The sequence below is a fragment of the Anser cygnoides genome, chromosome Z (assembly GCF_040182565.1).
Source record: "Anser cygnoides isolate HZ-2024a breed goose chromosome Z, Taihu_goose_T2T_genome, whole genome shotgun sequence".
Classification (NCBI taxonomy): Eukaryota; Metazoa; Chordata; class Aves; order Anseriformes; family Anatidae; genus Anser; species Anser cygnoides.
In genome coordinates, this window is record NC_089912.1 from 73,802,404 (window position 1) to 73,830,029 (window position 27,626).

At 39.3% G+C, this 27,626-nt stretch overlaps 1 protein-coding gene across 9 annotated transcripts in view; it reads right to left on the reverse strand.

Annotated features, from left to right (window-relative positions):
* The window catches only part of PDE4D (phosphodiesterase 4D), a 562,124-nt gene that overhangs the window by 22,214 nt on the left and 512,284 nt on the right, over positions 1-27,626 (reverse strand). The window contains exon 1 of one of the 9 annotated variants that reach the window (XM_013180538.3): positions 24,559-26,267. The exons of 7 other annotated variants lie outside the window; for them this stretch is intronic. In XM_013180538.3, coding sequence (XP_013035992.1) covers positions 24,559-24,624 — 66 coding nt within the window. In that variant the 5' untranslated portion in view covers positions 24,625-26,267. Of the gene's footprint in view, positions 1-2,584; positions 5,200-24,558; positions 26,268-27,626 lie in introns of those variants that run through there. One more of the 9 variants, XM_013180537.3, reaches the window with a different exon arrangement.

Consider the following 27,626-nt stretch of genomic DNA (forward strand, 5'->3'; position numbering starts at 1 on the left):
TCTGCGGAAGGATGCGGAACCACGCTTGACATAGATGCCCCAGGAGGGCTTCTTCCACCCGGGCTTTCTTTTCATGAATAGGCAATCTGCTGCATCCCAAGGACTGTAAAGAGGTATCCACTACCTTTGGCAACAGCAAAGAAGGTAAAGCTAAGGCATGAAGGCGGTCCATGGACCAAAAGGCCCCTACCTGGCAGTCCTTCAATCTGAGTGTTAATTGAGCTCCAAACCCTGCAGAGGCTGGAACTAAAATGCTTGAAAGCACTGGAGTCTTTCTTTGCACGGGTTCCCAAATCAACATGGCAACAGATCTCAGATTCAATTTTTTTGGCTGCTTCTTTTCTAGATAACACTTCTAAATGCTTACACGGATACAATACATACAGGAAACATGCATTCAATATTTGGAATATCACACATTGCAGTGTGTTTTGTTTCTGAAGTATGTATAATTGCTATTTTAAAAATACTTTCATAACTTAAAATATAATAAACTATATTATTTTATGGGGTTTGGAAAGGGGTGTATTCTACAAAAAAAAAAAAAAAAGAAAAGGAACTGAAAACAGGCCAGTCTTAGAGGTTAATATAAGGCTTCTGTTTTTAATGTTTATCAGTGCAAAACTCTCTTTAACAAGACTCTTAATAAGTAAAAAGCATTCTCAAAAAATAAGAATGCTGGTTGGAAGCCCATGCATTTAATTTACATTAAGATCACAAACAGGTTTTTAATTCATAACCTATAGTCAGGCTCCTGTCTCCAAGCCTGGCATTGCGACAGTAGTATTCACTGTTTCAAGGAAACATTCTCAAAGATAGCCAGAGACAATCTCTGGCATCCATCTGACCACCATTCTCTCCAATATAATTTAACAGAAGATAATATAGCACAGCCTGAAGCATACAGAAATTACGAATATATGTGTAGTGAGAAATGTAAATACATGTCAAGATCTCTGAGACTAAGACATTTCAATTTTCCTTAATATTTCAAAAATATCCTAAATTATTCAATTTTGACTGTCAGAAAGAGCAGATAGATCTTCATATTTTTCCTAAAACATGTATTCTGTGAACTTAGAAAGCACTATGCTAAAATTACATTTAAGTACTATTTAGCTTCTTAACTAAAATCATTGCCTATACACAGTACAGGACACTGTCTATACAGGACATATTTTACCATGTGTAATCAACTACAGCTATCACGCTCTTTGCTGAACTTTAAATATTAAAAATTTATATCCATTTTAAAGGCTATGTAGCAACAGTGAAATTTTTTTTGAAGATCAATGATTGAATTTTTGTGATTGACCAAGTAAAAAAATTACAGCAGCTGCCTGGAAATCCAGAATATACTTCCAAGCAATGTACAATAAATACCTCTCAGCTACACGGAAAATAATTCCATCTTATATTTTTGGTAAATGAGAAAAGAATCCACCTAGATAGCATAATGGACTTCAGTCTCTTCACAGATGACTGAACAAAATCCCTGAGAATATATTGTAATAATTCTCCAATAGCAGAAAATGGTCACAATGACCTGATCGGACACAATGACCTAATGAGGATTTTATATTTCTACTTTTAAAACAAATCTGTGATAAAAGTGGATATAAATACAAGTGAGCATAACAGATTCAGTCATGTGTGAATATAATGCTTATATTTAGTGATTTAATTAAATACTTGCATTACTTAGTTCAGTAGAAATAAGATTTATTTATTTTTTAATACTATGATGTGGAACAGTTACTGCTTGTCAAGAATAAGATTGTTTCATTTTTTTTCCTTTTTACATACTTCATAAATAAAATCATAAGAAAACATTATATTTAAGCACAAACACAAAAGTAGGGGTAAAACAAAGCTCACATATGGTTCTGTATTAAGTGAATTTTGTTGAATGGCATATTGATTTAATTAATTGGTGAGAAACTTTCCCATAAAAGAGATAAAGCTTATTTAATTCTATTTTCTAGCATTACTGCAGTTTCAAGCTAGTTCAAAGCTTCTCTACATAATAATATAGATCAATCTTAGAAGAACATAATTTTCAGTGTCCCAGTGTTTTAATCAATAAGCTGTCACATACACACAGGCTACCAGAAAATGCTGCTGGAACATACTGTTGATAATTTCACATTTCTTCAGCTGTTAAAGCCAGTATGAGTCATGCATTCATCCATTATCCTCAGCCTCTTTAATCATGCTGTCTTCCATTGTATGCTATCTCAGTTTTGAGTTTTGTTTTTTTTTTGTGAAATGTTTTAACATCTAGAAATACAGTTCTGTAGCAATCTTTCATAAAGGAACACAAAACTCTTCTGAATTTATATGGCTCTACACTTGGTATAATTATCCATTATAGCAATTATTTTAAAAGTCCCAGCACAATTTATAAGAAAGACTATATACTGTGCAGTACATTCTCCCTGCTGAACAAAGCCTTGCTTTTCTGATTTTGACTTTATATGCATATTACTCATAGTCCTTTTACCCGCAAATACTCGTGCTATCCAGTAATCATGCAATCATGCACCGCAAATCAAGGTTCTCAAAAGGTAAAACAAAATCCTACCTTTATGTAGCCCCAAGAAACTGAGAGTAAATAGTTTGCCTCAGGCATTTTTGATTTTTTTTTTCTATACTACCAAATCTAAGCTATTCAGTTCTTTGCTATCTGATACAGCAAAAGACTTTCAACAAGAAAGAAGCCTTCTCTTCTCTCTTAATTCTTTTCGCTGATCTTCAGGTTCTCAGCAACTGTGTGCACAGGAGGCACTCTGAAATGAAATCCAACCGTGTGGTCTTCCGATTGTATAAATGCCATTTATAAAACTCCAAGCACTCAGAGGCAGTATTGAAGAGACATATTGTATGAGTTGAAGAAATATCTAAAGAGCTAGGGATATGCATATTTCCCGAACACCAGGACTTAATGAATAATGTATGTCAAGATGCTCAGCTGCTGTAAAGACTTGTTCTATCAACAGCTACCAAATAAGGATCTGAAGGGGAAGCCACAAAGAGTGCCACTAATCCCTCCCATAGAGCCTAACTAGCAGCCAATAGTATGTCACCCTAAAAGATATAAATGCAGGGGGCTGGTGACATGAGATAGGATAATTTCTGATTGGGCGTCACTGGGGACTCTCCTGGGCATGGGGTATATCTTTTTTTTTCTTTTTTTTTTTCTTTAACAACAAATGTCATTTAATAATGGCATCCCCGCCTGCAGCATTCACACTCCATTCAAAAATAATTAGTCTGAGTTCTTGCAGTTTCAGCAGCATTTGCCAGCTCTCTTCAATGGACATGCCATCCAAGCGGTTAAAATTAGTATTTTGTATGCTCATTTGGCTTTCCTACTCTTTTTAATTTTTCATATGGAAGGGAAATATATGAGTTTTTAAAATGAATTAAAAGCAACAAATAAAGCTACCAGTACTCTTGAGAAATCTTTGGTATACTGTAATACTGAGAATGGTTTGGGCTTTTATGCAATCTAGATTAAAAAATGATCTGCTTGCCAATGAGCTGCCATTTTCTACTGTTTTTTTTTCTACTTTTTTTTTTCTAATTTTAATAGGAAAAAAGCAGTTATTAAGATGAAGCAGGTCACGTGTCTTACAATACCCCAAAAATATGAAGTTTCCACGCAGAAGTTAGAATAAAGATATTAGAGTCCTCAAACCAAATTCTCACTGTGTTTATTTAAATTTTACTCTTTCTGCCTTGGCAGGTTAATATAATCAATTACAACTATACATCACAAAAAAAGGGGGGGGGGGGGGGCGGGGATTAATTGAAAGTGGAGCATGTCAATGAGCTGACTCAGAGCATTAAAAAAAATATTTTACCATCTGCCATTCAGAAACCAAAATTTAAATGGAGGAATGCGTTATCTTACATCCCTTTGTGCAAGACATATGCATTACTGCAGCAAATTTCTGAGTCTTTGCTGTATCAAAAGAAGGCAGTTTCCCAACATGACAATGAGGAAACGTCTAAGGACAAGTTGGTATAGCATCCAGCCTAAGCCCATATTGCTGATTCACTGGGGGCTGCTGACCAACAGTCATAAGAAACCTTCTGACTGAAGTGGTTTCTAGCTCTCTGGGTGACGCTGTATAGCAATGTCAAAAACACTAAGTGCTTGAGAAAGAATTGAGCCTGCAAAAATCAATAGGGCAAAATATGAGATTAAGAGATTTCTTCCTAACAGCAGAGAAGTATAAGAAGGGCTTTAAACTAGGTAAGAAGAGGGACAGGGCTGAAATAAGGCTTGTTGGAGCTGTGCCAGGGGGAACAATGGCAAGGCCAGAGGAGAAGGCAATGGCCCGACTGAAGTGCATCTACACTAATGCACGCAGCATGGGTAACAAACAAGAGGAACTGGAAGCCATCGTGCAGCAGGCAGGCTATGACTTGGTTGTCATCATGGAAACGTGGTGGGATCACTCTCATGACTGGAGTGCTGCAATGTCTGGCTATAGGCTCTTCAGAAGGGACAGGCAGCACAAAAGGGGTAGTGGTGTGGCTCTCTATATTAGAGAGTGTTTTGATGTTGTGGAACTTGAGGCTGGGACTGATAAGGTTGAGTCTCTGTGGGTTAGGATCAGCATGAAGGCCAACAAGGCAAGCATCCTGGTGAGGGTCTGTTACAGACCACCGAACCAGGATGAGGAGACGGATGAGGAGTTCTACAGGCAGCTGGCAGAAGTTGCAAAATCATCAGGTCTTGTCCTCATGGGGGACTTCAACTTCCCAGACATATCCTGGAAGCACAACACAGCCCAGAGGAAGCAGTCTAGGAGGTTTCTGGAGAGCGTGGAAGATAGCTTCCTGACGCAGCTGGTCAGTAAGCCTACCAGGGGAGGTGTCCCGCTAGACCTTCTGTTCACAAACAGTGACGGACTGGTGGGAGATGTGGTGGTCAGGAACTGTCTTGGGCAGAGTGACCACGAAATGGCAGAATTCTCTATTCTTGGCGAAGCCACGAAGGGGACCAGTAAAACCGCTGCCTTGGACTTCCGGAGGGCTGACTTTGAGCTGTTCAGGACACTGGTTGGCAGAGTCCCTTGAGAGGTGGTTCTGAAGGGCAGAGGAGTCCAGGAAGACTGGGCACTCTTCAAGAAGGAAATCTTAATGGCTCAGGAACGGTCTGTTCCCACATGCCCAAAGATGAACCGGCGTGGAAGAAGACCAGCCTGAGAGAGTTATGGTAATAGAGAGTTATGGTTCGAGCTTAGGAGAAAGAAGAGGGTTTATAATCTTTGGAAAAGAGGGCGGACCACTCACGAGGACTATGAGGCTGTTGCGAGGCTGTGCAGGGACAAAATTAGAAGGGCCAAAGCTCATCTGGAGCTAAATCTGGCTACTACTGTTAAAGATAAAAAAAATATTTTTACAAATACATCAACACAAAAAGGAGGACTAAGGAGAATCTCCATCCTTTACAGGATGCGGGGGAAAACTTAGTTACAAGGGATGAGGAAAAAGCTGAGGTGCTTAATGCCTTCTTTTCCTCAGGCTTTAGCAGCAAAACCAGTTGTTCTCTGGATACCCAGTACCCTGAGCTGGTGGAAGGGGATGGGGAGCAGGATGTGGCCCTCACAATCCATGAGGATATGGTTGGCGACCTGTTACAGCACTTGGATGTACGCAAGTCGATGGGGCCGGATGGGATCCACCCAAGGGGATTGAGAGAACTGGCGGAGGAGCTGGCCAAGCCGCTTTCCATCATTTATCGGCAGTCCTGGCTATCGGGGAGGTCCCAGTCGACTGCCGGCTAGCAAATGTGATGCCCATCTACAAGAAGGGTCAGAGGGTAGACCCGGGGAACTATAGGCATGTTAGTTTGACATCAGTGCCAGGGAAGCTCATGGAGCAGATTATCTTGAGTGTCATCACACGGCACTTACAGGGCAATCAGGTGATCAGGCCCAGTCAGCATGGGTTTATGAAGGGCAGGTCCTGCTTGACGAACCTGATCTCCTTCTATGACAAAGTGACATGCTTAGTGGATGAGGCAAAGGCTGTGGATGTGGTCTACCTTGACCTCGGTAAGGCTTTTGACACTGTTTCCCACAGCATTCTCCTCAAAAAACTGGCTGCTCGTGGCTTGGACTGGTGTACGCTTCGTTGGGTTAAAAACTGGATGGATGGCCGGGCCCAAAGAGTTGTGGTGAATGGAGTCAAATCCAGTTGGAGGCCGGTCACTAGTGGAGTCCACCAGGGCTCAGTACTGGGGCCAGTCCTCTTCAATATCTTTATCGATGATCTGGATGAGAGGATTGAGTGCACCCTCAGTATGTTTGCAGACGACACCAAGTTAGGTGCGTGTGTCGATCTGCTCGAGGGAAGGAAGGCTCTGCAGGAGGATCTGGATAGGCTGGAGCGATGGGCTGGGGCCAGCTGTATGAAGTTCAACAAGGCCAAGTGCCGGGTCCTGCATCTGGGGCACAACAACCCCAAGCAGCGCTACAGGCTGGGAGATGAGTGGTTGGAAAGCTGCCTGGCCAAGAAGGACCTGGGAGTTCTGGTTGATAGTCGGCTGAATATGAGCCAGCAGTGTGCTCAGGTGGCCAAGAAGACCAACAGCATCCTGGCTTGTATAAGAAGCAGCGTGGCCAGCAGGGCTAGGGAAGTGATTGTTCCCCTGTACTCGGCTCTGGTGAGGCCGCACCGTGAGTACTGTGTTCAGCTTTGGGCCCCTTGCTACAGGAAGGACGTCGAGGTGCTTGAGAGAGTCCAGAGAAGGGCGATGAGGCTGGTGAGGGGTCTGGAGAACAACTCTTACGAGGAGTGGCTGAGGGAGCTGGGATTGTTCAGCCTAGAGAAGAGGAGGCTCAGGGGCAACCTTAACACGCTCTACAGGTACCTTAAAGGAGGCTGTAGCGAGGTGGGGGTTGGTCTATTCTCCCACGTGCCTGGTGACAGGACGAGGGGGAATGGCCTAAAGTTGCGCCAGGGGAGGTTTAGGTTGGATATTAGGAAGAACTTCCTTACTGAAAGGGTTGTTAGGCATTGGAATAGGCTGCCCAGGGAAGTGGTTGAGTCACCATCCCTGGAGGTCTTTAAGAGGCATTTAGATGTTGAGCTTAGTGATATGGTTTAGTGGAGGACTTGTTAGTGTTAGGTCAGAGGTTGGACTGGGTGATCTTGGAGGTCTCTTCCAACCTAGACGATTCTGTGATTCTATATCTCAATGTGACAACTGGCTACAGTCAATAGACCATCCAGCACTTACATGTTTTCCTATGGAATCCACACTGTTTTCATTAAAATAGGTAATATAAAATATATATATATGTGAATGAACACATTACTGATACATTTTCAGTAAAAAGAAGTTATACCTGTCCGAGGTCTTTACAGGAAGATGAATACAAAGTAAGTTTTGAAAACAGACCTGGATTATTAGAGACTTGGCAAGACATTAAAGTAGACAAAATTTAAAATTTATTAAATTTAATCATTTAAAATAAAATTTATTAAAATAAAAAACATCTGCTTTGCATTGTTTTCTGATCACCCATGAGAGAACACTGCTGCCACCTACCCAATACTAACACTGGGGATTAGAAACAATTTTGTTGATTTCTCTAGCTGAATAAATTGCAACATTACCTTCCACCTCGTCTCAAAATTCTCAACACTTGAGGACTGCAAAAGACTCCTCTGCACAACCAGCTAAAAAGGCCCAGAGAGATTTTCCAAAATTTGTAAGTAAGCAGAGACTATGGTAGGAAGGCTGTCATCCTCATGGGCACAGCAGGGTCCCTGCCAAGCTCCCTTACCCTTCCCCCTCTTCCTCCTCCTCCTCATCTTCCTTCTTCACCCAGCCTTTGAGGAGGATCCTTTGTAAGCTGTGGAGTTGGAAGAGCTTGGACCAGGCAAGCACGGAGATCGCACAAAGGGAATTAAGTTTTACCTCCTAAAATGCAAAGATTTAGAGGCTCCATTAGCTACTCTCTTTTTCTGACTCCTTTTCATAGAATCATAGAATCAGCAACGTTGGAAAAGACCTCCATGATCATCTGGTCCAGCATCCCCCTAACACCAGTACGACCCACTAAACCACGTCCCTAACCATCATGTCCAACCTTTCCTTAAACACACCTAGGGACAGTAACTCCACCACCTCCCTGGGCAACCTGTTCCAATGCCTGACTACTCTTTCTGAGAAGAAATGTCTCCTCATTTCCAACCTAAACCTCCCTGACACAACTTGAGGCCATTCTCTAGTCCTCTAGTTCTGTCACTAGTTATCTGCGAGAAGAGGCCAATACCCAGCTCCCCACACTTTCCTTTCAGGCAGTTGTAGAGAGCAATAAGTTCTTCCCTGAGCCTCCTCTTCTCCAGACTAAACAACCCCAGTTCCCTCAGCCACTCCCCATAGGACTTGTGTTCCAGGCCCTTACCAGCTTCGTAGCCCTTCTCTGGACATGCTTCAAGGCCTTGATCTTTCAAGGGTCTTTTTTGAAGTGAGGGGCCTTTACTGAAGTGAGGGGCCCAAAACTGAACGCAGCACTCAAGTTGCAGCCTCACCAGAGGTGAGTACAGGGGGACGATCACCTCCCTGGTCCTGCTGGCTACACTATTCCTGATACAAGCCAGGATGCCGTTGGCCTTCTTGGCCACTTGGGCACACTGCCAGCTCATGTTCAGGCGAGCATCAATCAGCACCCCCCAGATCCTTTTCCTGTGCACAGCTTTCGAGCCACTCTGGCCCAAGCCTGTAGCGTTGCATGGGGTTGTTGTGGCCAATGTGCAGGACCTGGCACTTAGCCGTGTTGAACCTCATCCCATTGGCCTCTGTCCATCAACCCATCCTGTTCTGGTCCCTCTGCAGGGCCTTCCTACCCTCCGGCAGGTGGACACTTCCCCCCAACTTGGTGTCATCTGCAAATGTATTGAGGGTGCACTCAATTCCCTCATCCAAATCATCAATAAAGATATTAAAGAGGATGGGCCCCAACACCAATCCCTGGGGAACACTACTCGTGACCAGTCGCCAGCTGGATTTCACTCCATTCACCACGACCCTCTGGGCCTGGTCATCCAGCCAGTTTTTAATGCAACAAAGAGTGTACCTGTCCAAGTCATGGGCTGCCAGCTTCTCCAGGAGAATACTGTTGGAGACCATGTCAAAGGCCTTGCTGAAGTCTAGGTAGACTATGTCAACAGCCTTTCCTTAATCTACCAAGTGGGTCACCTGGTCATAGAAGGAGATGAGGTTGGTCAGGCAGGACTTGCCTTTCATGAATCCATGCTGACTGGGCCTGATCCCCCAGTTGTCCCATACATTCTGTGTGATAGCATTCAAGATGACCTGTTCCAGCACCTTTCCTGGCACCGAGGTCAGGCTGACAGGTCTGTAATTCCCCAGGTCCTCCTTACGACCCTTCTTATAGATGGGCATCACATTTTATTTATATCTTTGAGGAAAACCTGCAAGAGGATGCCCAGTGCTGACATGAACCTGTACAAGAAGGTAAATGGAGTGAGAGGGAGATAAGGATGTGACAACTCTGCCAGGCCACTCCTGGGACAATCCCTGATCCTCACACCATGCTGCCTCCCTTCAAAAGGCAATTTAAATTAGAAGACTTAGAAGGAGGTAAAATAACAGTTGTTGTACTTCTGGCTACTAAAGAAGTGAAGTGTGTAGGTGTGAAAGTTTGGTTGCAATCGGTAGTAAAAATAGACATTGGAAAAACAAGGTTTAAAGTAATTTCTCTTATTTTGTCACATTAAAGGCTGGTTCCTATTTAAATTTTATTAACTACTGTCCTCAAAAGCACAGAACTATTTAAAACATCTGGTGTGTAAATAGCACTACTTGTTCAGTATGTAAAAAAAAATCTTCCTTGATTATTTTACTTCCCACCAAGATACTAGACAAAGATGCATCCAGAGTGAATTATAGGTTATTAAATTTATTAATGAAAGGTGTTATAGAGCTATTACCTAGATAATTTTGATGTCTTTTACTAACATTAGGTAGTTTGTGAGACTCCTCTGTTATTTCTATCTTTTCTGAAGATGTTTACAAGTCTGTAGAAAAACTGCTTATGTACTCCATTGAATCTGCAAAATTCTTGGCATGGAGAAAAACAATTTTTCATGATTTTTACAATGTATGCTATAGCTATTCATTTTAGCTGCTTGACAACTACACTTTTAGTAGGAAATGATGACTGGTATTAACAGTTTGTTACACATTTGTATGATTTTTCTGAGACCCACAGCCTCAATCATCTCCAAGTACCAGTAGCTACAATATAACTTACTGGTATGACTTTACTGACTCAGCAAGTCCACCCTCTGATTTTAGCTACATGTAGAGTATGATTGACTACCTTAGAAATTTACAGTTGGGAAATTCACACCTGTGCTGATTTGTAGTAATTGTTTTGATTGATTTTCACCCTCAATTCCCATGTTGGAATGATTGAATAATGAATTTTAAAGGAAGTTATGGTGGACAGATGAGTGTACAGTAAATAGCTTCCACACACAACTAAATAATGAGTGAAATTCAGCACAAATAAAAAGAAATGAGAAATAAGTGGAAATCCAGCAACATGAATGGGATATTCTTGTTTTCATAAACACATACATCCATGAAGACAAAACACGGGGAAAGGAGGGAATAATAACATTTTTCTACAGTGGGTCTAATCAAGCAAAGAATATGGAAATGAGAAAAGTGTAACTTGAAAAGAAAGTAACTGAGTAATTATTCAGAAAACAAGGAAGTTTTTTAATGAGTACTGTTGTATATTTAGAAAGAATCGGGACAATGACCTTGATAGGCAGAAAGATGATCAAGACCTTTAATGCCCACAGGAAATGTTAGCTATTATTTAATCAACAAGCCTGGATGACTTTCTCTACAAAAATCATAAAAGAGGTGGCAGAGATCCCAGGAGCTGGGATGTTCAGCTTTAGGAAATTTTGAAAGACTGCAGAAATGTTAATTTTGTGCCAATTAAAACTTGTAAGCAGGATGGCTGGGTAACTTCAGGCCAGTTCATGAAATGTAAGTCCAGGGTAAAACAAAGGAAAAGCTGAAATGCACACATTTAGGCATTTGCTTTATAAAGAACTATATAAAAGGAAAACAATGCCAGTCAATATGGTTTTAAGCCTTTGAATATGTAATATTCTTGAATTGTTGTATGGCATTTGATTTAGTACCATACAACATTCTGCAATAGCAATTCTAACGTCAAGAAAGGACACGTTAAATCGCTTAGGAACCTTACTATTGATGGATTTCTTAGAATCATCAACATGTTGATGGTAATTATGTGATGTCCTCGTGTAATAGGGCAGTTTTAAATAGGTTTCTGCAAGACCTATGTTACTTGGTCTTGTAACTATGCTACAGTACTCCATTTTTCATTCATGATCTAGAATTAAGTCATTGCTATGAGAACTTCCACCCTTTGAAAACTTACAGATAACAAAAATTGGAAAAAATAATACTAATAAATTATGAGGATATGGAGGTCACAGAAAGAACTATTACTTGTTCAATATATTGACCATTCATGTAAACTAGAATTCACAGAATTTAACTGCAAATATACCCAAGGCAACAAGGAACATTTTGTCCTTGAGTACAAAATGCTGGACTTCACTGAAGAAAGCAGTAACCCTGAAGAGCTCATAGAATCACTGGAGAAAGGAAACATAACAGTACATCTCATAGTGATACAGTGGCCTTCCCCACACTCCACACCTGTATCCCCTATAGCAATAAATAAAGGTAGAGAGGCACTCCTAACACACCATTCTGGCAGCCCCAGTGACGGAGAAGGGCACGCAGCTCTGGCATCTCTGTTTTTCTAAAGGCTGACAGGTACAGTGAGTAGGAGAAGAGTTACAATTATTATTCAAGGGATAGAAAAAAGTGTTCTGTAGTAAAAGAAAAACAGCCTGTTTAACATTAAAAAAAAAAAACAAAAACAAAAAAAAAAAAAACCAAAACAGCAGTTACTGTGTAGAGGCACAAAGAAGAAAATACAGTGTGCCAGTTAACTAGCACTGAGGAAGCAACAAGAATCAATAGACAGCAGATGAATTGCAACCAATTCAAAATGCTTACAAGACAAATGTATTAGCAATGAGAATTAGTAAATTAGAGCACAAGGGCAGTGAAGTCATAGATTCTCTGCTGCCTGCTCTCTTCAAATCAAGAACGTTATCATTTTGGAAGCTACATTTTAACCCCAAACGAATGATATTTCAATTACATACAAGTCAGTGATTTCGTTACTTTCACCTTTATGTGCAAGTCAGTCATCTGAGAGAGACAGCAGATCTAGTAATCCACTTGGGTCTATGAGTCTACAAAAACTTAAAAGAAAATCAGGGTGGATGTCACATGGCCATTTCTAGCAGACTTCTGTCTCCTCCTTTAACAGAAGAGTAATACTTTTCTAAGCCATTTAACACATAGAAGTACATCTTACTTTCTGAGTAAAAAGCACACTGCGACATAGTATACCAGTAAATTGGATGCAAAAATAATATTAGAATGATCTTTTTGGAGCATTTTTTTAAATCAGCTTTCATACTAAAAACACAGCATGTTAAGTACTAGGTAGATCACATTCATTCAGGGTTGATTGTTAATGAAAGGCTTATGACCCCAGAAAATTAATCTATTTCAGATTATTGTTTTAGAAAGTCTACCTTATAAGTAACTTGTATCATGAAGGATAATTGCATATCTCCTACAAAACTGCTCTCCTTGAAAGCAACTTCAACAATGTAGAAGCTGTAACAACTACTTCTGTGCAAAGTTCTACAGTCGTCAGTACTTGTACTACTTAAACTATTTCTTGGTTCCCTGCAAAGCCCTGTACCACTGATGTAGTTATGACTACTAATAGATGACTATTAACCAAAATTTTATATTCCTTCCACAAGAATGTGAACTTCATTATTACACTGCCTTTTGCTGTTGTTATGCTATCCCATGTTTGTGCAAAGGCACATGGATTTCACCTATATTAGTGAGGATTTAATCCTTTTATTCATCTGTCATATTAATGCTCATGATTTGCAACAATGACCTAGAGATGCCTGCAGACCACTTTACAGCATACAGACCAGACCAAAAGATCCTAGGGAATATAAACTTCAAGGAAAAGCTTGGTTTCCCCTGAGATCCAGTAGAGGGCTTCTTATAAAGAGAAACATATTACTGACAAGGACAAGAAAGAGAATTATATCTTTAGAAGCCTGGCAAAAACCCTGATCCTCTGAAATAAAGCAACCATGTCCTTTTCTTTATCTTGGTAGTAAACAAAAACTCCTGAAGGTACAGTCAAACAAGCAAGTAAGACGGCTATGCTTCTGTCTTGAGGAAAAGGCTCAGGTGCCACCTTGTTGATTCAGTTGCAGTACTTCTGAGCTGTCCCTCTGGAGATTTACAGTCTCAGTGTTTCCTAGTGTTTCCTCCTGCAGGTCAGTAAGTAGTAATATGGGAGCTCCCACAGAAATGTGCTTAGCTTTGAAGGCGGGAGAACTGCTTTTTAATTCAACCACAATGCACTGGACTGTCTATAAAGCTGCACTAGAAGACTCCAAAGAGATGTCCAAGCATCAGCCCTGAGTATGAGTATACTGGATGCAGTGCATACTGTCTACTGCATGATAAAAAATTAAGAAGAAGACAGCTAAATGCATCCTAGATTTTAGCTTTTAAGGTTGTATGCTTGTATAACAGGAATAGACAGCCTGAACATATTTCATGAGCCAAATGATAATCCTGCCTGAAAATTATTAAATAAAAATAATAAATTTAAAAAAAGCATTTTTAGACTGACCTCTACACCAGAGAACAGCAACAGTCACACATGTCAAATCTGACTCCTACTGGTCACAAACACAAGACTGTTCCCATAGGATTAGCCAACTTCATCTGGCATTTAGGCTGGCATGAGCCCTAACAGAAAGGCTCTCCACAAAATGTAAAGTCCACCTTTTGCTGGGAGAGCACAGCAGTAAAGAATGATCATTTCATCCAGAAAGCAAGGGTGTATGGATGGACTCAACCAAGCCAAAAACCATAACTGGTCTGGAAGAAGCAGGACAGATGTGGACAAAGAAACAACATCAAATCAATCAGCTTCACCAATCTTCTCTGGGTTCTACCTAAGACTCCCTTACTGGAAGGAGAGAAAATTTAGAACTTAAAATTAATAATGAAAAAGAAAGAAATTTGGAATATATTGAGTTGTTCCAGCTGCAGCAATCGGCTGCCACACACCAAGAAAGCAGCAAAGGTGGAGCCAAAATTGTTTTTTACACTGATATCAAGAGATGAACTCCACTGGCGGCTAACAACTGGTGGCTGTAACTGGAACAAAGCCATAACTCCTCTGAAGAATCATCAGCTTTAAGGATCAGAACTGCAGCATAATTACGCTGCTTTAAAAAGGCTTTCTTGGCAGCCTCCTGCTTGTCACATTTACATTCATTAAACACAATGGAATAGCCTAAGCCATACCATTTTACAGATCGTTTTAGTTGGGAAATGATATATAATTCTCATGCATCAAATATGAGTATTTTATGTTGCTGAACAGACTGAAATGACAAAGTTTGTCTGAATTACTTCAGGGTAAGTACGTAGTAAAACCCAGCAGTCGAACTGCTTAATGAAGAGTTTGGCTCTCTTATTCATTAAAAAAATAAATAAAATAAAATAAATCAACTAATCAACTTTCTGGTAGAATACATAATTCAGTGTTTGTATTTGCTGCCCTCTAGTGATAATAGAAACATGAGCAATGTATATACAGGAACGCATTGCACTTTACTAGAGAAGAAATGTCACAATTTTGTCCACGAATTTTCAACCACGTTGAACCAGGATCTTAAGATGCATTCTCTACAATTGCAGTACTTTCCATAGACACTCCGGAGCAACTGCACAAGCAACATAAATTACACCCTATTTCAGCCCATGCTTTGAGGACTGATGTCAATCTTTAAGACATGATATTCACCTACAGTGTTCTTCCAGCAATTGTTCTAAACAATGACGGGGAACAGTAAGATTATAACAGATCTAAAAAAAAACCTTCAGTAAATGGAGTTTAATTTCGACACGTACTTTCCAGTTTACAATATTCTGTTATATATTCACTTTCCCCCTCAAATACAATGCTGTCAAAATGATGCAAGTTACACAAAAGCTACTGTTAAAAGCTAATTTGGATCGGAGAAAAAGTGGATTGGGACATGATTACACTTGCAGTTATAAGAGCAGATTTGAGGGGGCGATAGCTCCTGGCAGAAGCAGTGATGAATAGCTCAGGATGTTATCTCTCTATCCTGCTCTGTAACCGACTGAATTGAACATGTAACCACAATCCAGTATTTTCGTTCATTAAATTATTACTGTGAACATGATCTGATGTGGATATAGACAGCCTTTGAAGTTCTGCCCTAAAACACGATATCAAAATAAAATCCTTTACCTTTACTTGGATATATGTATCACATCACAAACACACACAACCTTTGTGTTTTCATGTATCCACAGCTATTGTTATAAATATTATATATTTCTGCATCATAACAGCCAAAGCTGAGAACCAACAGGGCAGTTAGTTGTACTTCAGGTCTGGATATGCCTCAAGCAAATATCCTACGTTTAAGCAAAATGTTTTTTTTCTTAAATACAGTTAATTCATCATATCTGCATATTTCTCAATGGACACCAGCTTGTTTTGCTCAAAGGTTCTCGCTCTAGTTATAAAAGATAACTGGCGCACACACACACACACGCAAATCAAATGTATGCTCAGCTTGCACTGGACATGAGCTCTGGGACCTTCGAGCGTACTATGATTTTTTATTTATTTTTCTAACCTTTACCTGATATACATCTCATTTATGCTAGGTATTTTAATGATGTGCTTCTCTTTCTGTTACTCCTCCATGACAATCAGCTTTGCAGTGAACAATCTTAAACAAACCTTTCAAAAAACAGCACCAGAGAAAGCTACAAAATACTGCAGGAGGGAGCCAGCCCAGACTCTTTTATAATAATTCATTCCTTTACCATACCCTGACAGCAGTCTGTTTGCTTCACTTAATTCCTGTATTTGATAGAAACTACAGTTTGGTTGGAAAAGTACAATAGAAATTAATTATCACTAAAAGCAAAACAAACAGCAACTCATATTATTACTAGTTTAAACATGTACTTCTGATTGTAGCTATTAATGTAAAGGAATTGCTAGGTAATGTTAAAGCAGTAACAAAAGACCTTAAAATGAAGAAGAAAGTTTAAAAGGTATGCATCACACCTTTGGAAAACAGCTAAATTAAAACTCTCTCTAAGCCTTTAAAACGGATAATTGTTTATGGAAACAGTTCAGGAGTTAGCAGCATCAATACCTCACAGGTTCTGTATCTGTAATCAACACTGATGCTGAATCCCTCTGAATTCCCATACAAGAATGGCAAATGTAAATTTTGCCATTTACATTCTCTTAAATCTATTTTTTGTATCGATCACAACAACTCCCGGTGACACTAAATGACATTATCATGCTATTATAACAAAGTTCTCTTTTGAGGGTATATTGAGGGTATAATTAAAATCTCTCTTGAAAGATTTCAGGAAGACAAAAACTGTATTTATGATCATTTTTTTTTTCCTTCACAAAAGACAGCACCTAGTCTTTATTGGCAGATATTTCTGCTGAACTACCATTAGGAACAAAAGCCTGCTGTAAACCAGTAATGCAAATTCCCCAGCTGGGAAATAAAAAAAATAAAAGTCCATCTACAGGCTCTTTAAGATTGGTTCTTCTCTTCCCATTTGTCCTCCCTGCTTGACTGAAAAATTCCTGGCCAGCTGCAGTCAAAGGATCAAGACAGATGACTTAAGGACTCTCCCCAAAAGTCCTCTTATATGACCAGCTAAGGCTTTACCACAACCATATCTCAGCATCAAATAGTTTCGTGCTCCAAAAAAGACTCATTCTCCGGCCTTCCAACCATGCAGGAAAGGAAATCATGAATAATACTCAGCTAAAGCTTAAAAATTTGGAATGGCTGTATACTCCTTTTAGGAGGAGTCTTTTCTTGGAAGAACAGATCCAAAAATCTATCATAAATAAAAAGGAAAAAAATACTTCCCCTCCCTTAACACTTGGATTATGTAAACCATATGTATAGTAACTTGTAGGGGACAGTGTAACATCCGTAACAATTCCCAAAATGAAAATAAAAGCAAGTACAAAATAAGTCAGACATGGGACAAAAGGAAAAGGTAAGACTTCATTAAAACTGCATCCATGGATGGCACAGCAGGTCAATTTTAGCCACATCTTTTTGTCCTTTCTCTGTTAGAGACTGCCCTTGGGGAGGTTACACTATTACACTACACTTCAGGTCTCTCACCTCAATTCTTTCTATTATATATATATATATATCCATTCATGTCTTTGCAGCAACTATGACCAGACCACCATACTTATAATATATATATATATATATATATTTAGTTACAGCCATACTGTACCGATAGAGCACTGCTATCAGCTTCAATTCTTTTTATCTGCAACCAGAGAAGAATCCTGTCTCTCCACCTGCACCATGCAAAACACAGGGACAAAACATGACGGAAATCTCAGCCTCAGACACAGCTGCAGGATTTGGCTTATACCATGCTTTGCATTTCATTGAGTTGCCATTTCTTTGTCATGCTTTGAATTAGGACATTTTCCAAGCATATTGATACCCATTGCCCCATTCCCAAAGTACAGCCCCAGACAAGCACGCATTTTCACGGCAACTAGTAGATAGAAATGGCAGGTTTTGTTGTAAGCAGAGCCCCAGGGCAGAGCCCATACTAGGCTATAGGCACTTTACAAAGAGGCTTCACAAAAAGCAAAGAAGAAAAAATAATTGGACTCAAGAGACCACTGTGATCTAGTATACGCACTTCCTTTAAACGCTTACTTCACTGCAGCTGGGCAGAGACTTTCAGTCCAAAGACACTGAAGAAATGAAGAGTAAATGTAGTAGAGGTACTGCGAAGCCATAAGGCTTCAATAATGTCTCTAAAATTACGTGGTACCTTTGCTGGAGGAACGCTGCTGTTAACAAGAAATTGTGCCGTGGAGATATTCTTGTTCATAGCTCCAACTAACTGCTCCTGCCCTGCAGCACGGGAATTCCTAGAACTTGTAATATGTTATCCAAACTACAGTAATGGCAGCAGCCTTTTTTTTTTTTTTTTTTTTTTTAAACTGTTTATTTGCGTAAGTTAGATTTACAAGCTGCATCTGTATAATGCCTCATAAGGATATTTGTGTTATGGGATAGGAACACCTTCCTTACAGTAAAGTTTAATCTTTTCCCAGGACAACTTGTGATGAATCCATAATGGCATTTAAACTGGAGGAATAATAAAGTAGTTTCTTCTAACATCAAAGCACTTGGCAAACAAGTATTTTGTCATTTAAATATTGTTAAAAGAAAAACAGTTGTTTTTTTCTTTTTCCTAGAATATATATTTTAGAGAATTCTAACAGATCCCTTCTTAGTGAATTGAAAGGATTTGGCTTTAAACACATCAGACCAAGTTTATCTCCTCTTTCTAGCTCACCTCTAGTTAACACTTGCCTAATAAACAGTCAGCCACATCTGACAGACATAGTAGGTGAAAAACAAAAGTAGAAGATTCCAGCTGGCCACCAGTAACAAAAAAGAACATTGCACTTATTCCTTGAGCACTTTACAGATCTTATGCAAACCTCAGAAACTTTTGCAATTTCCCCTTTTGTCTTCCCTTGTTTTTTGTTTGTTTTGTTTTCCTGTCATAAGTGTCAATTCAGACTAATAAAAAGGTCTGTAATAAAAGGAATATTAAATGCAGAAACATCTGAATAACTCACATATATTATACATATATTATATATTTTGTGTGCACACGCATGTGTACCTATCCCATAGATATCTGCTGTAGGATAGCTACAAAAGAAGCTTGTAGCCACATTATGCACTTTTGCACACATGAATTCAAATGTGCAAGGAACAGTGATTCCTAACTCACTAAGCTGTGATGGCATATGCATCCTAAAACTGATACAGCTATACCAAAACAAAGAGCTTTATAGAGAGTGCCTATTTCATACAGAAAACTGGCTTGCTACATAAGTACAAAAACCAGCTTCAGTGGTATGGCTGTGTTCATCTCCCTTCTGCTGTAATGTGACATTCTTACTTTAATGAGGTGTTCCTACTGTAGACCTGGCCAAGCACATGTTCTAACAGTTCATCAGAAATCTTGTTGAATAGTAGCCATTTCATACTAAAACAAATGAGTTTTTAAATATTTTTTAAAGCTACAGTCCTACTTAACATACATGCTATTCTTGTGAAAAAGCAAAAATTAAAACAAATGTTTCTTTTCTAATTTTAATATAAATGAAAACCAAACATGAACTAAAATTATTTTCTATCCTTATAAATACTATTACTCAGCTTAATAATAATAATAATAATAATAATAATAAATAATTAATTTAAAAAATGACAGAAGGTACAAGCCATATTATGAAAACCAAAAACCAATAATACTCCAGAGAAAAGCAGAGAACTGTGGACTGCAAATTAAGACTAACACGGAAACAAGCTCAGTGTGGCTCTGATATATACACGCCTTAGCAAACTCCCAGCAGATATCAACATTTTGAAAGCAGGCTGCAAGTTGTTTCATGCAGTTTTGTTGGTTCAGGCTCCAGCTCTCATTAAAGCGTGGCTCATACACTGCTAACTAAAGTGCATTTGATGGTGTCATTGTTCGTTGAAGGAAAAAGATCAGCGAGGGGCATTAACCAACGAATATTCATTCCACCATGTCCTTTGTATCTTTCGTTTGATTATGTATTTAGACTACATGCTATGAGTAGATGCAGATTCACAAAAATAATATCTATCAGTCCAGAACAGGACAAATAACCAGTCTTATCCATTACACTCTTGCCTCTTGCATAGAGGAAAACACACAAAAGTGTATCTTCTTTTTTTGTGTGTGTGTGTGAAAGTTAAAACTGCACCCAAGTGACCCTAGGTCAAATTAAGCAAACAAACACAAAACACAAGTGGTTTCCAGTTCCCCAGTCAGGTGTACTGTGAGGTTGGGTTTACTGGTATACATGAAAGAGAGATGAAGACAAGATAATAAAACCAGGCCAGAGGCAGCTTTATAATTTCCCAAATTGCATACTTACTACCTGTGTCTTTCCAAGCTCTCTTACAAAAAGCCTCAGTACTTGTATGAGGAAGCTCATGGTATATTCATGGAATTGTTTCCTTATTCCCTTGTACATTGATGCCCATAAATTGTCTCGTATCTTCCATATAGGATCCAAGTTTTGGGGCACCAACTTCTCATGTGCTTGCAGAGCTCAGTGACATTCTGCTCTGTTACAATTGCATGGAGCAATCACACTGATCTGTCATCTGATGCACCTCTTGCTAGCTGTGGACGTTTGCATATCTGCCCTGGGTTTTATAGGGTTCAGATCAGGACACACTGGGGAGGCATTAGCCAAGTGTTGGGAAGTAAGAGCTCTGTAAACAGTGACACATCCACATCTGACAGGGAACACTTCCCCTTGCAAACATGGACGGGTTCGTTTGGTTTTGGCAACCCTATTTAAAGCGTGCACTGGATCAAAGTGGAAGAGTGCCCAGGCTGCCCCAGCTGGGTCTCAGCCATGCAGCAACTAACTGTTACCATCTTTCACCTTCATCTACTGGAGTTTCTGTGTAGCTCATCACTCATAATATAGCCAGGATCAGACAAAAGATTGGACTTACTTGGGAGAAAGTGCTCTTGGAAATCATGCTCACCAAAAGCATCAGGAAAAATGGCTGGGGGTCAGGAGATGCAATGGGACACCTGGTTCTTCCATGAATGTAGACTTGAAGTGTCAGTTTATCCTGCAAACATCTGTTCCTTCCTACCTCACTCAGTATTGAGAGGCTGGGGATAGTAGCTCAGGTTCACTTCGATGTTCCATAGCTGATGTACCTTCAAGACAGGTGCTGGTTGTCATCTCATCATCTCTGAGCCCACAGCCTACAAGTGTGTATTCTCCCATATATAGCCACTTTTGCACTAATTGCTGTTTAAGGTAGCTGCACAGAGCCATTGAAGAACAAAGACTACGCCTACTGGCTTAGTACAGTCTAATCAAAGCAGTGCTCCTGTTTAAAGGATTTTGTACAAGCCCTCTCACCTGAGGGAATTTCATCCTTGTGTTAGATCCATTTCCAACCAAAAGTACCAAGATTATCTCCTAATATATAAGGGAACAGATATTTGCACCTATAGTTACCTTTGTAGAACTGGCTTTCAGGTGAGATATACCCTTAAGTGAATCCTCCAACTTTTTTTTAACAGCATTTTTGGATATTCACAAATGATTGTTCGAATGCAGACAATATTTTTAAGCTAACTTTTCAGATATAATAAAATAGGATGGAATATACAAAGTTATCAGTTTACTCCCTATGTCTATGTACTCAACCCCCAGTAATGTTACTGTAGGGTGCTCCTGGTTCAACACAGTGTCAATAAATTAGTATTTACAAGGAAACAATTTTAAAGCTAAATCAATATTTCCTTTCAAAATGCTCAAATGCAGCTTATATTTAGCAATGCTCAGCATGTACTACAAACCCATACTGTGATCAACCTCTGTAAACACTGCTTTTATTCATGTTTTTTTTTCAAGTGAATATTTCATAATTAATAAACGTAAAATTTATATTAGTAATAAATTAGTTTGCTTTAGCTTTGATAATTTAGGTCACTTATGAACTTCTACAGCATAGCAAAGCATTTAAGGAAATTAATTTAATTTGAAACATAAGACCTGCTTAATCAATGATAATCCACCATCACTGACCTTCTTTTCTGAACACTAAATTGTATTGAATCCTTCCATTCATGCAAGGTTAGAAGCCAAATGTAGGCTGAAAATAATGAAAAAGCATCACATACTGGAAACTGATTGAGCTTCACTAATGAAAGAAAAGTACACAGGGTATTGGGGTATATTCTCTGACTAAGCTGTCAAATAGGTACGCAATAGACACTATTCAAGAAAAGACTAACTATTAACCTTTCATTATTACTAGATATAGAGAAACAAGGCATCTTTCATATTTCAATCTGCTTAAACTGTTATTTTCAAATCTCTATAAAAGTCATCCCCTATTTGAAAAACGTCTTAATACCGAACAAAACCAATATGCTTTAAACAGATTTGGCATCTTCGGCTTGAATTCTTATTAAAAAAAAAAAAAAAATTGCTCAGAAAATCTGTCTGCTTTTTGACCATTTACAGATTCACAGATTCACATACGATGTTTGGAGCAGCTGGAAAGCCCTAAGCAGTGCATGAAACACTGGAGACACCTTGTCTACGCATTTACATGGGGACTCAAACAAGCACCAGTGCATTTCTTCTCTAAAACATGCAGAAGCATTGAAACATAGAGAAGCAGTAAAAAAACCTCCTATTCTGCAAAAAAATGAAACTGTTCCTCTAGTTCTCCAAAGCTCAACAGTTGATTCTACCAGTTCTTTGAAAAATATGTAAAGATGCTAAATAAAACTGGCTATGGGCTCAACCCAAAAGCCTGGTGGAGTCAATTTAAAAATACTCATCAGCTCCAGCAGGCACTAGATCAAGTTCTAGTTGAATCTGAAAAAACTGCTCAAATGCCATGGGACATGGAATGCAATGCTCTGGTGCCATCTTCCAGCCCCCAGTGCTTTTGCTCAGGCTCCAAAACAGAGAAAAAAGTAGTATAGTTCATCTGCATATGACCATATAGTTAACTAGGGAGCTGATTTCTTGTCTGATGCAAATTCCTTAAAAAAATGAGTTAGAATATAGCATTTGATAATTTTAATGGATAGTAAAGTTAATGTTCATATTCACTTCATGAGGTTGATCTGCCTGTTCTATTAACAACTGCTTAAGTTAACGATGCATGTGTAAAAAGCATGTTCCTAGCTTTAAAAAACAAATATGCTTCTGTATTTTTTTTCCCCAGCACACATTAGGTAATGTGAATTCCCAATATTGTACAGTCCACTGTAAGCACACCACATACTTCTGCTGACTAGAAACAAACACTTGCCTTGTGTGCTGTTCAGCTTACTGTTGTATTCATCATCTCACGTTAAAATAATAGTATAAATATATAAACGCCCAGTCTTGCTTAGAAAATTTTCCAAAAACAAAAGGATGAGAAGCAAAGCTGAGCTATTTGAGTTTGCAAACAGGCTTGAAGTCCTCTGGCAATGGAAAGGGATGGGTCACAACAGATCGCATCAGTGACACTGCCACCAACTACCCCCCTGTGACACAGGCATGCACTGAATACGGGAGGGCCTGGTGTACCGCTGGCTTCCCAACAGGATTACTTGTGTCCCTAAAGGCAAGAGAGTATTGCAGGGCAGGAACCGGGTGAAAATACAAACTGTGTAGGTTTGTGCAGAGTGTGTTATTTCACAACAGCAAAGGCACTGGGAAAGGAACCAAAAAAGAAAACAGAAACAGCCCCCCCCCCCCCCCCCTCCCCTGGCTCCTCCTTCAAGCAGCAATTAAGGTGCAGTTTCATTCTCAGATGCTTACTGTTTAAATGACAGAGTGGAAGTAAGATTTAAGACCCAAACTTGTCCTCTCATCCCCTACTTAGGTCTGTCAGTCAACTTCAGTTTCCTATGACCATGAAATTGTTCAAGTTCTGATATTAATTGAAAAAAAAATAATAAAAAAACAGAAAAACAAACACAAAAAACCCTCTATGTACATCTGCATGCCTCTATTTATACCACATCTGAAACATCTAAAAAAGGTATGAGCACAGGAATAATAGCTACCTGGAAAGGAAAAAAAAAATAAATCCCACAATCTCAGTATAATTGTTTCCTTCTTTCTGCACTTCTACTTTATCTCAAGAGCAGTTTTATTTTTATATCATTTCTATAACCAGTTGATCTTTCACGTGGCTGAAATTGTGAAACAAAGACAGATGTATGTCTCTGACAACAAAAGAAAAGCTTTAAGTTTTAGCTCCCAAGTGCTACTAAGACTTGGTTCAGCAGAAGTTTTCCAGTGCATTTTATCTTCTTGCAGTTAAAATCTAGTCATTCCATTTAAAAAAAAAAAAAAAAAAGAAAAGAAAAAAAAAGAAGAAGAAAATTAAGCTCTGTATGCAGGGATATACTAAAAGCTGTCCTAGAAATCCCAAGCACCGACTACGTATCGACCAACTGCATTATCTACATGGTGGGGAGCTTTCTTTAAGAGCTCACCTCTGATAAAGCCTCTGAAACCATTTCAGCAACAACCAAAAAGAACTGCAGCAAATCCCCTCCCACCCAACTAGGAAATGCACATATGTTTTACTGACGCTAGTAAAATAGGAAAAAAAAAATAGCACAACTAATTCCCAAATTAGCAAATGCAATCTTACCTTGGTCCAGTATTCAGACATACAAAACTTTGCCCATGCTTCATAGTATAAGAAATACACAGTCATTTTACTGAGAAATATCAGCTTTGGGCTTTAAAGTTTTTGCATCCACAGAGATATTCTATGATTTGTCAAATAACTCATCACCATTTCTCAGGAGTAAATATGCTTAGAGGTTTTTCCAGCTAAAATTTTCATTGCAAGTGAAAAATAATTAAACTCAAAGACACCCTTATATACTTAATTTCAGTTTTTGTTTGTTTGTTTGCAACCTGTCTTCTTGCAAGTAGTGTGTTTCATAAAACCTCTGTCTGATGTGCACATACAGAACAGCTTTGTAAATCCAGTCAGATACTTTCTGTTGAGCCACACCAGCCTGCCTGTACTCCAAAATGGCAGCCTCATCTCTGCTTGTTGCTATGGCCACGCCATACGTCAGGGCTTGCACTTTTTTTTTTTTTTCCCCAGCCCTGTTTGTCTATGACAGGCCTAGGTGCTTCCTATTATGGTGCCTGCATCAGCGCAGCGTGTGCTCGCAGCAGCTGCCGAGGCGATCAAAATGCAGCAGGGGACGGAGATGCTGAGGAATCCGAGCATGCTCGCTGCAGAGCTGTGCTCCAGGGCCGCCTCAAGAAACATTAAAGAGCCAACAAATACCAAGCCTAGGTTTGGCCGGAAAAGCCCTTTCGGTGGCAAACACTGAACACAGCTCAGCTAAGGCTGAAAAGGGAGAATCACAGGGAGCTATGTGTATGAAAGTAAAATAATTAAGGCATTTTGCAAGATGTCAAACACCTGTCCTTCTGCCTGGTTCTCGGATGCTGCTACTGAGTTTCAAAGAGGCAAGCATTTTAATTCACATAGCAAGAGCACAGTAAAAATCTGATCCTCATTAACTTTCAAATCTCTATCTAGTATTTTATAGCTTATTTTCATTCCTTTCAGACACAATAGGGGAGGGAACTGAGGCTGTTTAGTTTGGAGAAGAGGAGGCTGAGGGGAGACCTCATTGCTCTCTACAGCTACCTGAAAGGAGATTGTAGTGAGGTAGGTGTCAGGCTCCTTTCTCAGATGGCAAGTGATAGGACATGAGGACACAGCCTCAAGTTGTGCAAGGGAAGTTTAGATCAGATATCAGGAAGAATTTCTTCACAGACAGGCCAGTTAGACATTGGAACAGGCTGCCCAGGGAATTGGTGGAGTTGCCATCCCTGGAGGTATTTGAGAAGTGGATATAGCACTTAGGGACGTGGTTTAGTGGTAGACTGGGTAGTGTTAGGTTGGTCATTGGACTTGGTGACCTTGATGGTCTTTTCCAGCCTAAATGAGAGATACCATGAGATATGAATATCTATGAGATTCTGTGGGTACTGAAAACATTTTGGTCTGTTCATGTGTACTTGGAGGGGAGGTCAATTTGTGCATAGGAAAACACAGCCAAAAACAAAGGTATAGTAACTCTCATACCACCCACCCATCAATTCTAATGCATCAGCATTCATACCCACTCTACGGTAGGAAACTATGTCACTGATGTTATGTTTGTGGCAAATAAAGTTTATCAACAGTAACTAAGCACTTACATAGCCGAAGACTGGTAATACTGCTGACATACTGAAGAACATCAACCACCTGCAAGCCTACTGGTAATAAAGCTTAGAGCCCAGTATCATCCTTCAGAATCATCTACAGAAGCACATAGCAAATCAAACCTTCCCCGCAGCCCACCCACCCCCCCAAAAAAAAAGTGGTTACAAAGTTTTAAAATATACAAATATATTCAAATATTCCTTATATCATCATTATTTATGACAGCCCCAATAAAGTTTGGCAAATTTCAAGCACAGAAAACACAGTTCACAAGACTGAATGCATGAAAAAGTCTATTTTCTAGTCTTTTGTGCCCATTTTTCATTAAAACATGCTCAGATAAGCTCAAGTCCACAATGCCTATTTGGCAGCCTACTTTTCACTTGCTTCTGTTCTTCAAATTCTTTCTTGCTCTATTGTTGAAACACCACTATCTTGCTACTTCTTTAGTTCTTCGCTAACCTCTATTATGCCTTCTTTCTGCCATTCTTTTCTATTGGAGTTAAACCACTTTTCCAGTGTCCCAAGTTTGTAGAACAATCTCTCAAGAGCACAGCCAAAATGCCAACACAGGTGTTTACCCTTTCTTTGTAGAAACCAGCTCTGAAAACTAATGACTGCTTCCTTGGGTCAGCAAGTACACATGAATCATATCTTCACTTAGTAAAAATTACTGTTCATTTAGAACACCCTTTCAAGATCCAGTGGGTGGCTGATGTATTATGAAAATCATTGTTTCTACATATAAGAAACACTTCATGGTGAGCTACCTTTTAGTTTACATTTTATAGAGCATTTATATACTGGTACCTTGAGAAAAAGTACAAAAGAATATTTGGCTCCTTTATTTCTAGCAGTTAAAATTATGTTTTCAGTACAAACTGGTGCAGTGCTGCCTTCCTGAATCTTTTGACTGGTATCAGCATACAACAAGATAAGGGCATTTCATGATTAAATTCTACCTTATCGCTTCAATGGAAGATTGGTGGTCTCCCCTTTAAACTTGATTTCTGGTACATAACATTGAAATAAAATACAAAATATAAATATTTAGTCATCTTGCTCTTGCCTATCAGAAAAGACATCTCTGTTACAACTGTTCATTCCAAATTGCCAAAATCAGTTTAGGAAAGCAACATAACTATTTCAGCTGGCAGCACAAGGTTGTCTGTGATTCTGGGTAAATTATCGCACTAAGGCTCTACAGTCAACCTTGGCCACAACAAGATCAGATAGTCTGGTTTAAATATGTTAACCCTTACTTGAACAGGTCCTTTCAATCATATAAAATAATAGAATTAAGAAGTGCACTGTCTTTCTATCCATCAAAAAATACTGCTGAGTTAATGTATCAGAGGAATATTACTGATACAGCAGAATGGTTACGATATTGCAGCTAACTATAAATTTCCTGTAATCTATTCCAGAATAAAGTTAACTCTACTTTTGTTCTGATATCTTTACAGGATTTTGAATAA